At 47.6% G+C, this 15899-nt stretch overlaps 1 protein-coding gene across 1 annotated transcript; it reads left to right on the top strand.

Annotated features, from left to right (window-relative positions):
* Window positions 1-3092: 3092 nt before the first annotated feature.
* LOC135367567 (cuticle protein 10.9-like) lies at window positions 3093-4094 on the top strand. Its single transcript, XM_064600858.1, has 3 exons — window positions 3093-3200; window positions 3522-3656; window positions 3765-4094. Exons 1-3 carry the CDS (start codon window positions 3093-3095, stop codon window positions 4092-4094), a joined length of 573 nt encoding a protein of 190 aa, XP_064456928.1.
* Window positions 4095-15899: the final 11805 nt, after the last annotated feature.

Genomic DNA, 15899 nt, shown 5'->3' with positions numbered 1-15899 from the left:
AAGGTGTGATCCGACCCAAAAACGTTAGAAAATTGGCGAAGTCGGAGTAAAAACGCGTGCAATGCGGTGAAGTTCTGTTTTCCCCAGTAATTCCCAGGCCAACTTCACAGGGCTCACATCGTGCATAACGATACGCAGTTAAAGTGCCAGTACAGGCTGAAAACGAAATTATAACGTGGTACGCAAAGTATAAACGCCGCCATTACGGGCTTCCACGAATTTTCAAGAGGATCCGCAAAACGTTATAGTTTCGGATTCTCCAAGATATGACGACGTCATTGCGAGCTCTAGCTCCTGCCTCTTAGTAGTAGCCCAGGCACCTCCCGCTCTCCACTCTCCGCCCCACTATGGAAGACCGCCAGCACCTGTGATGAGAAGACGGGAGCCGAACCTTCGAGAGGCAATGTCGCGTGGCAGGTTCCTCGAGCTATGACGTCATACTTCTCATCATATCTCATCTCGTCATACGTCCTAGATGGCATTGACACTCCCCGATGCTGTCACAGCGGTGCTCTAGAGGATCTGGAGCACATTCTCCCTTATTGCTCACACTATCAACGTTCCCGAACCGCGCTCTCCGGTCCTCTTAAACAGCTGGACTCGCTCTCTCTCAAAACTGCTTGTTCCCCGGCCGAATCCATCCCACCGACCTCAAAGCTCTTTTGACCTTTTTGGACACAATAGGACTTCGACCCTTATTGTGAAGGGACTCATTATTTCTTCCCCCGCATCACCACCGGCAATTGGGTAGAGTATCGCCCCCTGGCAATGAAACTCCCCATTCATGACCTTAAAATAAAGTTGTTGTTCTCTGCGTACTTCTGCATTGAAACAATATTTTTTTTGTTTGGGGGGGGGGGGGGGGGGAACAGTGTGAGATACGTGGACTGCAATGGCATGGATTGCATGGCATGCAATGGCGAATTCGGATTGGACTGGCATGTATTCTGAGGACGCGAGATTCAGACCGCAGGGGCACCTTGACGAATCACGTGCAACTAATGGTGGCGTACTATTTATGTACAAAGACACTTTGGGAGCACTCAAAATGCAGACGATGATTTTGTTACACGCAGGTCCCGAACCGTACCACCGTACCACGTAAGATTGATTCTCCAGTGTGTTCTATTAGTTCAGCGCTACCTCGCGCTACCGGGTAGCGCACCCAGCGCTACCTCGGCTACCTCGGCTACCGGGAGGTGGTGTCCTGACAACACGGCTATGTTACGTATACGTTGTTCAACGTATTAGACACGTTTGTTTAGCAAGGAGGCTGAGTTCGCTACGTGTCAAGCATACGGTTTGGTGCCACGAAACATTACCTGGGAGCTAGTGTCGGAAGCGTCGAGTTTTCTTGAGAGGTTACCAAACATTTCGCACTGCGTCCCACACTAGCTATGTCGAAACCAGCGATTCGGAAGTGATCGCACGTTAGTTCCTCACCTGTATCTGCGCACTTTTACGTCAGCCTGGTGGCGCCGAGACGAGCACTATAGCAGAACCTTCTCCAAATGTCATCAAAGACGCAACGAAAATCAGTAGAACCACATTAGAGAGTAGAGGTGGTGGCGGTGTTTGTGGAAGGGCCCGCCGTTGTCGGCCTCACAGAGGTGAGCAACGTCACGACTAACGCCCTGGGGGAATGTGCGTCCTGGGCCGACTTCTAAGGGAAATGTGTCCAGGAAATACCACAGACAGCACGGCCGGCACCAGAATTCGAACCCGATGCTTGATAACATGGCCTAAAGAGTACCGCACCTATCTACCGCACCTATCTACCGCACCTATCTACCGCACCTATCTACCGCACCCAATCAAGGAATTGTTCTGAGCCGCTGCCGGTATGCACGATAACTTCACATAGACGTTAATAACGGTATACTGAAACTGTCTATCGCCCTCACCCATGTTTATTGATTTTCTCTATACCAGCACTATCTGTACGCCTGCATTTCTTTGCAGAAGTCTATCTGTTGCCAACTTGAAACACCTCTGGAGAGGAAGTAAGGTAAAAAGCAATTCTGTCACACAACGAAATTTAGTATTTTCGGCAAAATGCAGCGAATATGCCTAGCCATTCCAACACGGTAATCCTTCGGTATAACGAAGCCAACGGGACTGAAAAGCGAATTCGATATAAGCGGAAACTCGCGAAAAGCGGAAGTGTCACAAAAACAGTAACAGTAGCGTCGGAAACATCGCGAGAACCTAAAAATAGGTATTCATGCAAGCAAACTGGCAGGCCTTGGTGGTGATCAGTTTTGGCAGCACTTTAATTTATGCAAAAGAGAGAAAGAGAGAGAGAGAAAAAAAAACGCGTAACCTGGGTTTGTCGCACGAGCTTCCGCCGGCTCGCTCTTCGTACTAAGCGGAGTCGGCTGGCAGGATTGCTTCGAATAACCATGTTCGAAACGCATCTACTTCGGTCGGGTCAGTGCGAGACCTGGAATAAAGCCATAATTCGAAAACAAACAGAAAATTCGTTATAACGAAGGTTTGTTGTACGTCATGTTCGCACAATCTGTTCAAACTGCATGATGTGCATGTCAACTTCCTGCTGCACGAGCCTTTCTTCCTTCACAGTCGCGTGCTCTTCTCTGTCGCATCTGCACAAACATCAACTTAAGAAACAAGAGCTCCTTGAAAGTCGTTCGTCACAAAAGAACTGTTTATTCGGTCATTACTTCCCTGTTTTACAAACTACGCAATCTCCAGCTGAATTACATATCCTCACATCTGTGGGATACACGCTTGAGAAACGTCGCATCTACACAACAAAACATATTGAATTCGGGTTAAGACCTTTATGTCCAACGTCGAGAGCTGGACACACATGTCCTTGCCGCCACCTTGACTTGCCACACAATAGCTACGGGAGGCAATCAAAAACATCAAATATTCATCCACCATCACGAGAGGCAGACACAAAGACAGTTGATGCAACCGGTCCTGAGGAGGCAAAGACAAAACAGAGTCTCTCTTTTTTTAAAGTCACTTTGCTTCATCAGGGAAAGGCAGGGCCAGAGAGAGAGTGAGGGGTGCTTGACAGATCAGGCGGCGGAGGAGTTGCATGTGACCCCAGAATTAGGACAATGGATGAAGGGGTTCTAGAGTATAAAAGCACACTACCTCTGAGCATGTCAGTCATCGGAAATATTCAATCACTCCCATCACAGCTCAAAGGAATAATGTTCGCTCAGGTGAGTGCGAGTTGACGCCTGCTTTCAGAGGCTACAAGGCGTTGGTTAAACCTAACTCGCTGTGTTGACGGCGCAAGACAAGTAACGCATAAATAATTCAATTCATTCAGTGTCTATCACTAAATTCAAAAAGTAAATCAGGATGTATGTTTGTATGTGTACGTGTGTAAGAAGAGGGAAAGACAGCTATTAATATTCAGTTCAATTATTCAAATTCAATATGTGGAAGAGACCGAGACGTCCATAGTCCTCTAGCCCCATAATGTCTGGGTGTCCCCTATTCAGGACCTTCGCTACGATTCCCACTGTACTGCCTTATAGGTTCTTCTCGCCACTCTTCTTGGATATGCCGCGGCTGGCGTCCCTGCCTATCGGCCTGAAGCAGCTTTTGGCTATGGCGCTCCTCTGGTAGCTGCTCCAGCCGTACTCAAGGGCGTTGAAGCCGAACCCGCTTATGTAAGATTGCGCCTTTTTGACTAAAGTATTGCATACCCACACTGTGCCGTACAGACAACACATCCTTTCTCTGCTCGCATATCGTGACCTTTGACTCACTTTCCACAGCCTCCTCAGCCATATGAGTTTGGATACGACACCGTTGACGAGTACGGAACACGGCAGAGCCGCCAGGAATCCAGCGACAACGCCAACCAGAAGAAGGGCTCTTACAGCTACACCGATGCGAACGGCATCTTCCGCCAGGTTCACTATGTCGCCGATGCCGACGGATTCCGCGCCACTATTCATACCAACGAGCCAGGCACCGCTTCTGGAGAAACGGGAGGCGCCCTCTACGACGCCAAGCCAGTGGAGGCCAAAGAAGCCGTAAAAAGTGCCGCTGCATACGCTGCTCCTTCGTACGCAGCTCCCGGTTACCTCTACGGCAAATACTAAGACCCTTAGTTCCTAGGCATGCTTCCCTAACGTGGCAATGTAGGTTTTGCAATTCCATGCACTTCACGACAGGGGAATGTGCGTGATGGTGCAATGGAGCCAAATCAAGTTTATAGTATGAACAAGGCTGTCCCTTCCCGTGCATCAGCACGTGCTATTGATCACGCCAGAGATTTCTCATACTGCATAATCGGGACACCATGTTGCGGGAAATTTGGCAAAATCCACTTTGTGCCTCGCTTCATATTGTTTGTAAAGTGTCAGCCCGAGGGCTGGACATACAGCCCTCAGACTGAAGTTTCGCAGCTGTAAATCTGTGGCGTTTGGTCATTCGTGAAGCAACAACGGGGTTCCCGTGGCTTTGAGTTTATCTTCTTGCCATTTTCGTGATATGTGTGTTGAGAAAGTGTATTTATTTTGCCCAAAATAAACTGTACAAACAAATGAACAGGAAGCGTGCATATTTTTGCCGTGTGCTGAATTGCGTCGAAATGCAAAGGACAGTTCAGGAAGTTCATTACCCACAGTGCGCTTGTCGAGATAGTCAGTAAGACCACAAACCGATGAAACTTGAGAGTACCGTATACCATACAGTAAAGATAAAATAGCAAATAGTAAAACTACCGACGCCTCAATCAGTGGTCACATCAGAATACACCTAACAGCAGCAAAGACGACAGATAATACGTTTAGGCTATGGTTAGGTCTAGTCTGTTGTAGGTTTGTGTCCTTAAGGAGCGGGCCAAGCCCAATATTTTAGGTATACCGAACGGCCTTCCGTCAAATGTAGCAAGGATTGACTGGAAATACCGACGGGTACCTTCACATTTTGAGCACAAGGACAGCAGGTGTTCGTCCTCTGCTGACTCCTCTGTTCGTCCACGTCTGTCTTCCGTGGCACCTCTTCCCTATAGCAGCAGGTGCCTTTCACTGAGCGGTATTCGTTGCAGTTCGGTACATCAGGATTCTCTGGATACATAGAACGCATTTCGTTGGATGCCTGCAGATATGGTGTTGAAGTGTACTTTGAGGATAGGGCACATCAGAAGTATTTAGAGTTGTCTGTAGCGCTATAGGGACCGTGCAGTAAAGTTTCGGAGCGGAGAAAGAATGCGCTAAGTGGTCGTGTAGCTTCCGCAAACGAATGCTCACGAACGTACAGAGGCCTTGTTTCGATCGCAAGAATAGTCCACATTTCGTTTGCTTCCCTTATGATTGTCTGTTTTTTCTGAATGGCAGTGAAGTTGGTAGTGATGAAAAGGCGATGCAGGGAGCAACCGGAGAGTTAAAATTCTACCACTTTGGCGCTGTCGCCACAGTGTTCGGCGCGCCACCTGGAGAAGCGCACGTGCCCTGCGCACCACTGCGTGCGGCGATAAAAGCTGATCATCCGGGAGTGGAGCCCAACCTTTTGGATTGGTCTTCTCAATTCTGTGTCGCTTTTGATTGAGGGTAATGACAGCCAAAATCCGAAACGTCACCGAATCAAATGAAGGGGCTCTCCCTCGATACAACCGTGTATACAATAAAGAATATTTGTAGGGTAGTGAGGTAGATCGCTAGAATATAAGAGTTTCCGGTAGCGGAATGCATTCAATATTCATGGTGAGTCTTACTTTGATACCGTCAGTACGCCATTGCATCGCGGTGGCTACTTCCAGTACTTGCGATGGCCACTGCCTGGGGAACTCTCCCAACTCGTGACAGGCGTTTTGTGTTTTTCAAAACCAGCTAGAGTACGATGCAATAAAGAAGAAACAGCACTACATGCTTTCCGGTCGATACTCGTCAGCGAATCCAGTCTATGAATGTCGTCAAAATCAGTCTATGACTTCCTGTTTGATTTCATTGGCGATCGTACATCAGCGTAGAAGGAAAGGTCAATTGATGCCGAGGCAATGGTGCCCCGCCGCGATGTTAGCTGAAAGAATCGAGAATGAAGTCGCACAATGCCTTGCGAGACAGTCGCTAATAGCAGAACCATTGTGCGCCTGCGTGAGCTTGCCCCTAGTCTTTCTTAGCACCTTTTCTTTCTTGGAAGAAAATTGGAAGGAACCCTCGAAAGTATTTAAATATCGTAGCGCTCATGACAGCTTCGTGTTTCACACCTATTTTGTAACATAATCAAATGCTTTATTTGGATACCGTGGCCGTCATTCCTGGGGCTCAATCTTGATCTGCGCAAAGCGATCGTTATAGCTATTATTCTTTCAAAGCGTTTCAAAGCGTCGAGGTTAGTGTAGTTTCCCTTTCTTTTATGAATAACGCGTCCTGGAGTAGCCAGTCCCGAGTGGCTCGAGACTACCATCTCCATTTTTTTTCTTTTAAAATCAATCAATCAATATTTGCGGGCTCATTCCGTCACGCGCATTGGCCGTGACCCGGGGAGAACGAGCGTTTAGCAATCGTTACGGGATAGCGAAAACTTCAAAATCTAGCCCCTGGTCTGCGTGTCGAACTAAACCATACCGGCAGAACAGGCGCTGTCGCTGAAATGGAGCTACATGGGTGTCATCGAGCATGCACAGAATCGGGTCACGACATTAAGAGTGGAGCGACATCTGTTGTTCGTAACTGCAAATTACGGGAATGGCGGGTCAACGGAGGCTGGGCGGGAAGCTTTGAAACGCCTGTAGAGGAGATGGTGTCCCTCCACCACGTGAGTCCCGATAGGCGATGATGCAATGTCTCGGAGGAGGACCGGATGTGCTGGTGAGCTTCTTACCTCGTGTCCTTACCCCAGGCTTCTACCTCCTGCGATGGTTTTCAGAGTGGTCCTTGGGTGGTCTCAAGTGCAACGTGAAGTTTGGGATGGTGAAGGGTCGAATTGTCTACCGACTGTTTTTGTCGATGTACGGGTCACCAAATGTACAGGGGAGTGGTGTCCCTCTACGTCAGTCCCTGGGCGCGGCAGTGGGATCGGATCGGTTCACCTCTTTCTCCTCCTTCTTATTAATACTAAGAAGTAGATTTACACGTAAGGTGAGTCAGCCTATTTTTGGGGTGACATAGGCTGCACGTGCCGCAGGGTAGGACTGCGGGTAATTTGGACCACCTGGAGTTCTTTTGACGTGCGCCGGGAACTCTCCGACACACGGTGCTGGAAGCAATGCTTACCTTCTTCCTATTCTTCAAAAAGTGGCGCATAGTTCATTGGCGTTGCCGGGTATGTTCCTTGGCACGCGATAGCAGTGCCGCGTAGTCGTCGTCGTCCACGGGCCGCTACGCACCGACTGAAGTTGTAGCAAGTATAGCAGCATAACACTGGTCGATATACTGACTGCGCGATTGAAACATTTGTTGAACTAGTGTATAAAGGCTTGAACTGGCTCGACATATGTACGGGTATTTGCGAAGCAGCACAACAGAAATGCCGAATTACTTTAACATGATACTTCTTACTCCGCGCGGCTTCAAGAAAAGTGAACACTAGCAAACAATGGCTTATGTGGCCAGGTCAGGTCAGGTAGGGTCATGTGTTAGGTCAGTTAGGTCATAGCCACCAGAATACTGAGCTAAGCTATCCCAATCATAACTAGGGTTCCTGGTTTTCGGTATTTACCGAAAAGCACCCATAAACGTAGGCCTGTAAATTTTTTACGCGTTCGGTGAAAATAATTATTCACCTATTGTCGCCGAAATGAGGGCTTCAAATGTCTTGATATAATTTGCCGTCCCTTGGTGCTGAACTGCTTGGCAAGGGACAGGGGACATGAGGTCATTCTTGAAAGAGCAAATATTTCGTATAGCGAGCGTTTTCGAACTTAACGCTCCTACAGCGAAAAGAGCGGTGTGCTATGTCACCTGCATCGCTTAACATGTACCTCACAATTTTTTTATAACAAGTTCTGGTTTTAATAGTTGTCAATTTATTGAAAAAGAAATGGAAATAAAGTGTTGGTTCAAGTGCGCGGGAAACTCCCATATCGTTTCTAGCTGGTTTCCACCGGGTGTCATCACATTTCAAAATATTACCATAGAAAGCAACCGATTTTTAGTGGACGAAATAGCCACCGAATTTTCCCACCGAATGTACAAAAAAGTTAACACCGAAAACCAGGAACCCCACAGTCATAACGTTCAATGGACATGCTTGAGGACCGGTGTGTATTTTGCCGTCCACAAGACATCAGTGTCGGCAACACTGTACAGAGACCGCAATGCAGAACCAAGAAAGTACACATGCAGAAAGAGAAAGCGGAAGCTGTATTGGCTACTAGGGTAGTTATCAAGAATGCCGGATGGCGGATGTGATGTGGGTGCCCTTTCGGTCTGAATGGGGCTGTTCAGCACTGACATGAGTGTCATCGGACAGCACGCAATTTCGCAGCCGCTTAGCTGCGCCAGGCGCTTCCTTGGTATCATTCTTTCGATGCCCTGCAAAATAGCATCCGGATTCCACACAACACGACATACGTAGCTGGACGCAACAATTTCTGCGTGTAACATCGCAATCAAAGTTTACGTCGGATCGACCATTTCTTTCGAAACACACATCAAAGACTTCCCTCGTCCTGCTCCTGCTACGAGGACCGCCGCGGCGCAATAAGAGTGACAGGGAGGAAACTGGTGCAGGATGCACCATTAAGACACGTGTAAAGAGACGACGAACGTAAGAGTTTCGCTAACGATAAGGTGAGGCGGCCTATTGTTCGTCCGGAGGCGGGAAAGAAAAAGTAAACGAAAGGCAATAAAAGAGGCATTTATGCTCAACCTATCGTGCATGATTTTATCACACGATCCGAGACCTCAAAAGCCACAAGCGAGCGAATATTTACCCGTTATTCTCGCTTTCAACGTCCGTAATGATACGTCCGACTGGTTTCCGGAAGATGTAACAAAGATGTAGAGTTGCAATAGAAGTTGTTAAAGCAGTCTTCTAGGCATCATTTTGTAACAACAAAATCGCCCGGAAAGACGATGAATACAATGTACGGCTCCACTATAACCAGCGTTCTTTTCACACAGGTATCATTCACAAAGGATAATAAATAATATGTAAAATGAAACGTTAAAGTCAGGCTTGTAAAGTGTGTCTTGATTTGAGTGCTCACTTTGTTGTTGTTTTTTTTTGTTTTTTTCTTTTTATCAGCAGACTTTTGTTCTGTTATTTGCTTGTATCACTGTAGGTTCATCGTGCGGTCAGGATGGCAATGAGGGCCTCACGTCATACAAGATACTTGACCGTAGTCCTATTATTCTCCCATCACTTCATAATTTCATATATTCATCCTTTCACTGTTTACAAACAGAAGGCGCAACCGGAAGTTGCCTAGGGTTCCACAGCGTTAGCGACTACATGTGGCGCCACGCCGTGTCACTCATTTCAGTTAAACCCTTTCACTGTTTACAAAGAGTGAAACGGTTTAATGTCTTTTTTTTTTAGTTCCGTGTTAGCGCCGCGAAGCAACTGTGGCTATGAGCGGCGTTCAGATGTGGACAGATGGAGAGAGGACAGCAGGAAGCAGTGGGGGACAGGGGGGGTTAGTATGCGTCCTGAGCCGACTTCAAGAGGAACTGCGCCTGGAATTCGTCTGGAAATAAGTCTTCGCAAAACCCAGGGAAAACCTCGGACAGCACAGCCGGTGACAGGATTAGAACCCGTGTCACCTCCCGGTGTCGGCATGGCAAGCGATCATCCTAACCGCTATGCCACTTGAGCTGGTTTTAATTCAAATTAACACGGCGTGGCGCCACATGTAGCCACTGACGCTGGGAACTTAAGACATCCGGTTGTGCCTTCTGTTTGTAAACAGTGAAAGGGTGAATAATACTAACCGGTGTGCCCTGTGGTAGGGAACCAGAAATTAAACGAAAAATATCCTTGCATATTGTTTCCCATTGCAGCCCTCAAGCCGATCACTTCTTGTTTGCAATGGAAGCAGCACGTATGAGCGACAATCGACTGAGAGTCAAACAGTAACCTACAGTTTACTGATCGAAGCAAATTAATAGGTTTAGAATAACTGATAACACTTCGACTTCAGAAGAGGACAAGAGGAGAAGTCTGGTACACAGTGACATTATTTCGGAAAAATAAAGCTTGGTTGCCAGTTCGGTGATCCGTATTGTATCCGTCCATTCTGTGTACGCTCCGGGATTTTTATCGCTTGTATCAAACAGTAAACCATTCCGTAATATCTTACGTCTTATCGGCTTTATTCTTGTTAGTAAACCGTATACGGTTTAGCTAGGTGATTGGCAGTGCATGAAATTGCGACACTCGGACTACATTCGTTCGTCTCGCAGTCACATCGAAGGGACTGTGCTAACGCCTTAAACAATGCTAACCCCTTGTTGTCACTGCCGCGATGGAACTCACGACATCAGATTGCAGGAACTGCGTGGGAAAAGAAACAGTAATGTGCTTTTGGTGATGCGTCTGTCAAAGAGTCATAATGCCTAATGGCAGTCATTTAACGCCGCTTCGACTGTGCACGGGCAATCAAGGGACGACCTTTGACAGACGTGCACCATTGTGTCTCATCCGTTGTGCAAGCTTTCATTTACGCGCCATAAACAAAGAATACTTTGTGGAAAGAAAAGCCGTTTCCTGGCCCGCATTAATGCAACCAGTCAGGTTAAAATTTGGGGTTATGCTTGCTGGTACGTCTAGTTATATGAACCCTTTTGTGTGTGCTGAGTCAAGTATAAAGCCATATGAGGTTTGAAATTATTAGCCCACCTGGTTTCACTAACGACTCAGTTCGTGGACCTATTTGACGCTTGAAGCCACATGTGCTGTGAAATCCCAATGCTGAACTTTGAACGCGAAAAATTTTAAACTTGCAAATATGTTCTGTTTGGAAGTCGTCTGTGAAGCTAACTTTACCTAGCACGTTTTCGAATTAAATCATATTAACAAGGTCTTGCAAGCACAGTCAGTTTAAAACCGAAGCAAGTAGGAAGTGAATAGACACGTATCCAAAGCAATTATGACGATGGATATCCTCAGAATATCCTTCGGACGTACGAATCCGTGAGGACATTATTCGTGCATCCAGAGGATATTCGGTGTTGTTGGGGGAAGGGGGGGAAGGCGACGTGGAGTCATAGACGAGGCAGAATCGACCTAAAGCAGCGAGGGAAGCCAACCAACTAGATGACTAATTACCATTAACTTTTTAATGAAGGACTTTCCGCCACAACTGAGATAGCAGAACGGGACACAGCAACTTTATTTCAATGGTGATTGGGGAGTTTCATCGCCAGTGTGATAAAGGAGACAGTCCTTGTTGAAAGCCATCTTTTCCATGTCTTTTTTTTTTTTGTAATTATCCCAAAGCAAAATCGCAAGCAAACATCCTCAGGCGCACATGACCTTCGCCGTCGGAGCTTATCTGGGCCCCAAAGCGGTTGATCTGGAAAGCAAATCTGAGATCCCAATCATCCCCATCGCTCAAAAGCACGTGGATCCCTGACGTGGGATGAGTGTTGTCCTCCTTGCGCTCCTAATACGCACGGTTTCAGTTCATTTGCACAGCAAAATTCGGCTATATGGGTCTTTTAACATACCTCATCGTTTCAGGATATTTTAGAAAATAGACTTTTTTTTTATCTGGTGCAGCTGAAAAAGCAAACGAGCCTTTTGGGCTTGCTCCTATTCAGCTTGGCGGCACCGTCACGCAGCCTGACCCTTCTTTCGTTGTCGGTCCTCCCCACAGCTTTCATAGTTCACGACCGGCACTCACAGACAATCCGAGACTGTCGGACACCACAGCTGCACCTGCCACTGCCGCCACGCCGGCGCTGCGTTGGGACATCCACGTGCCCTCTTTTCCTCTCCCCTTGGAGCGCGTCTCTCCACTTCCGTGGCTACAGACACAACACGCCGCGATTCTTGTCTAGCAAGGACTCTAATGCTAACGCATTAAAACAGAAAAAAAAGGAAACCCGGTATACATACACACATCATGTACACATAGAGATCAGAATACGAAGCGGCGCTCATTAGATTTATGTCATCTCTCGCTTGCTTTTCGGCAATACTTGTACAGCTTTGTAACTATTCGGATATCTTCGGTTTGGAAGAAATATCGATTCGGTTCGCATTACAAACATACATAATTATTGGCTTACGTATCCGAAAAATTCGCGCAGCTCTATAACAACAACTTCCGTCACTGCGGGCTTTATTACACTCTTCGTCGTGTACAGACTCAATTCCCCCGTGCCTAGTGCATGCCTACTATTACACAAGTGCTGGCGGATCTCTATAAATCTAGGAAGCGACATTGTGCATTATATGTGGTGATTGAGAGGGAGACCCGACGTGCGATAAAGGTGTTGGTGGCACTGCGTCTTTCCCACGACGAGCCGCCTGCACTGGAAACCTCGTGGTAACCCCTCGCCTTTGTCTACGACGTGCAATTGTTTTCGACGTTTCCATTGTCCAGGCGCGCATCGCCTATCGACGCATTAGGCGAGTTTCTTTCTCTCGTCCAGGTGTTAATCGAGAACCTCACCACTCGCTCCAGTTCATCGGTTCCTTATTTCCGTGCTAAAAGGGGTTCGAGCCCATGAGACAAAATGCGAACTTAAAAAAAAAAAAAAGAAAATGGAGAAGAAGAAGAAGAAGGGGATTGAATTGACTGAAATATAAGAAATATGCGAGTCCCGACAGAGTCAAGGCAGGCTACTCAAGTACACGTAATTGGAAGGGAAAGTACAAAAGGCAAACCATATGGAACCCAAGATGTCCAAAAGAAATCACAAAAGACAAACAGGTTGTTACCTGCAGGTTCAGCTTCTCCCTCGCTTTTGGAAATCTCCTGAGCAATGTGCTACGTTACGAGTCGTGCGCTCGTACGAAATATGGGTTGGTTAATTTGAAGTGGCGTTTAATTACCGATAAGACGATCTGCGTGCCGATATGGCGACGTGTTCCTCTGGGCCATCGTGAGGGATCGACTTCACCGGAAACTGTGCCGACCTTTGCCTTATCGCGTGACGTGACGTGCCTTTTGAGGGTGCCTCGGAGCGTTCTACAAAAACCAAGAAAAAATGCGCAGACACCGTATAGACTTAGCGAACCCGTGCCACCTTCTTGTCTAGGCGTACAAGGCTTTGTATTCTACTGAACGATTCCTTGGAACACCCTGCGAAAAATATTAATTTTATTGTATGTTGATCTTACATTCTCTTTACCACTTTTCACTCCTCATTGCATTCCCATTCATCTCAATAAGTCGGAAATCACGCACTCCGTCGCTAGCCGGCTACGACTATTAACTCTTTCAAGATGACTGATGGGTGCTACAATGAAGCACGGACAATGGATAAACTTCTTCGCCTGTTACCTATTACTCGAGATACACCCCTTACTGAAATGCATGCATGTATCTCCAACTTCGTCCTTCAAGATCAACAAAAGAAACACCCAATGAAGTGCTTCAACGCATAACCACTTCCTTCCAGCTAGAGCAACGGTTTTTCCGGCACTCCACTTTGGCAATTCAGTCACGCATCACCTGCACCGGCACGTAGTCTTCATCCGATGTGAATTCGATCAGGGACTTTTAGTGCCCATTCGTGATCCAACACGAACCGAATTGTCAGGCCAAGCAACTTTTCACAGACAACTACATCCACAAGGCCTGTCCACGAAGACCGACCGACGTACCTCAAGATTACAGGTTGCGTCGCCTTGAGGCATTTTCTCGGAGTCACCCCTCCAACCGTCCTGATTAGTGGTGTGTCTGCTCTCGACTTCTCACCCTCTCTGTAACGAGGAACTCCCCGCGAAACAATGCCGAATCATCGCCGGTGGACCTGTCGGCGGCGCGACCTTGCGCGTAAAGAAGCCACCTAGGAGGTTTTCCGTCTGCCCGTTCCTTTGTCTGCTGTTGTCCGCTGACGCAACGGGCGCTCCAGCAGTGTCGTTCGGCGAGATCGGAATTGTGGAAAGTGGTTTTCTGGGCCTCGCCCATAATTGCTCGAGCTGGCGTAGGCAGGGATAAGGGCCGGACGAGACGACAATGGAAGGGTGCCAAGGAAGAATATAGATTACGACTCCCACAGTCCCTTCGATTGGGCCCGGTGCATTGATATAAATGTAACAAGTATGCGGCGTAATAATGGGATCACGAAAGCATACACGCGTTGCGCCACTCAATAAACAATTGTGTCGCAGGCAACGTGTGCCCGTATGTGTTCATTACGGCCATTCTTCCCGCTTTCCGAGCATCGATACGTACATTGTTACAGCTACACAAATCACGATTTAGGGGCAGTCCATTTTCGGTGTAAGTGAAACCGTGTAGAAAGTGAAGCCACGAATTACCATTGTCATCTTCGCAGGTTATGGCAGCACGTACAGCTCGCATCCGAGTTAATCTGAACGCCATTCCGGCCTGCGGACCCTGGCGGTGCTTAATAGAAATGACGGCGGACCCGTGTGTTGGTAATCCATTTACAGTTAGAGGGGATGACCCTCGTTAGGAACGCATTGTTCTCTGCTAGGCTCTGCAAGGGTCTGCAAGGGTCTTCACGCTTTGACGGGAGCCGCACCTTAGTGAACCTCAGATTGTCAACGATTATCAGTTTCTTTTTTTTTAAGTTCCGTTTTAGTGCCGCGAAAGCAACTGTGGCTATGAGCGGCGTACAGGTATAGACAGGTGGAGAGAGGACAGCAGGAAGGAGCGGGGGACACAGGGGTTAGTATGCCTCCTGGGCCGACTTCAGGGGCAACCGTGCCGACGTTCGTCTGGACAGTCTGCCGAAAAACCCGGGGAAAATCTCAGACAGCACCGGCGGTGGTAGGATACGAATCCACCACCTCCCAGTCTTCAGCACGACCTCATGGCTACGACTAACGACCGGACGCTTTGATCCAGCCGCCCATGCCGCTGGTGACTGTCAGTTTCCTCGCGGTGTGCTGACTAGCCGGCAGTTTAGTAAAGTTTGCGCGTGTATATGTGTGTGCCTTCCCATAATTCAGTTGGCTTCCTTCTTACGCCGAAAAAAATGCTGTATCTTTGGGCATTGGGCCAAGCGAGAAAGTTGTAGCCTCACCGCTGGCGGTACATTTCTGGTCGTACAGTTACTATCACGTGGTCCTATACAGAGCGCAGTAGACAAGGACGGAGGCAAGGGACAGGACAGGCAACAGAAGCACTTGTCCTGTCCCTTACCTACGTCCTACTGCGCTCTACCACGCTCTGTATCATAGGCGTTATGTACTAATGAGCCCAACTCGTTACCCTTCTGTTATTAGCATTTATTTTTGTATTATCAGTGTCAACTCAGTCATTCTCAAAGGTACCAACAGGTCCATCGGCCGAGAAACACATTATGCGAATCATGATAAGTAGATTAGCATGGCGTTTCGACTTTTTCGGTGGCCAAAAGAAGAAAAGAAAAAGAAAACCGTGAACAGAACATGGCACAGTAAAAGGTACAACTTCTTTCGCAATTGTCGTATAAAATTTAAAACAAGCATATATTGTCATGCTAATCTGTATGTTCTATGCACATATTTTCATAAAACCTTTCAGAATACTGTTTTTTGAAGCTGTGTAAAACATGCTTCGTACGTATAGGATCCCCCCTTTTTTAGTATGAAGAACATTGCACACGACGCTAGAATGCTATGGACGCTCCCAACGAGTAAAACAGAAAATAAGTACACACACACACACACACAAATAGAGATACGATGATGAGATGCCGGCCAGCAGGCTGGGCGCTGCCCCAGTGCCACTTGTACGTGATGAGAGATGATGATGATTATGATAAGGGGTCCGGTAATCAAAGCAGGGTGGAGAGGCCTGTTGATGACAAGAAGTCCCAGAGGTGACGCAGACC

The sequence above is a fragment of the Ornithodoros turicata genome, chromosome 8, assembly GCF_037126465.1.
Source record: "Ornithodoros turicata isolate Travis chromosome 8, ASM3712646v1, whole genome shotgun sequence".
In the NCBI taxonomy this organism is placed as follows: domain Eukaryota; kingdom Metazoa; phylum Arthropoda; class Arachnida; order Ixodida; family Argasidae; genus Ornithodoros; species Ornithodoros turicata.
Note: the sequence above shows the minus strand (reverse complement) of the source record. Positions and strands in the feature narration are given on the sequence as shown.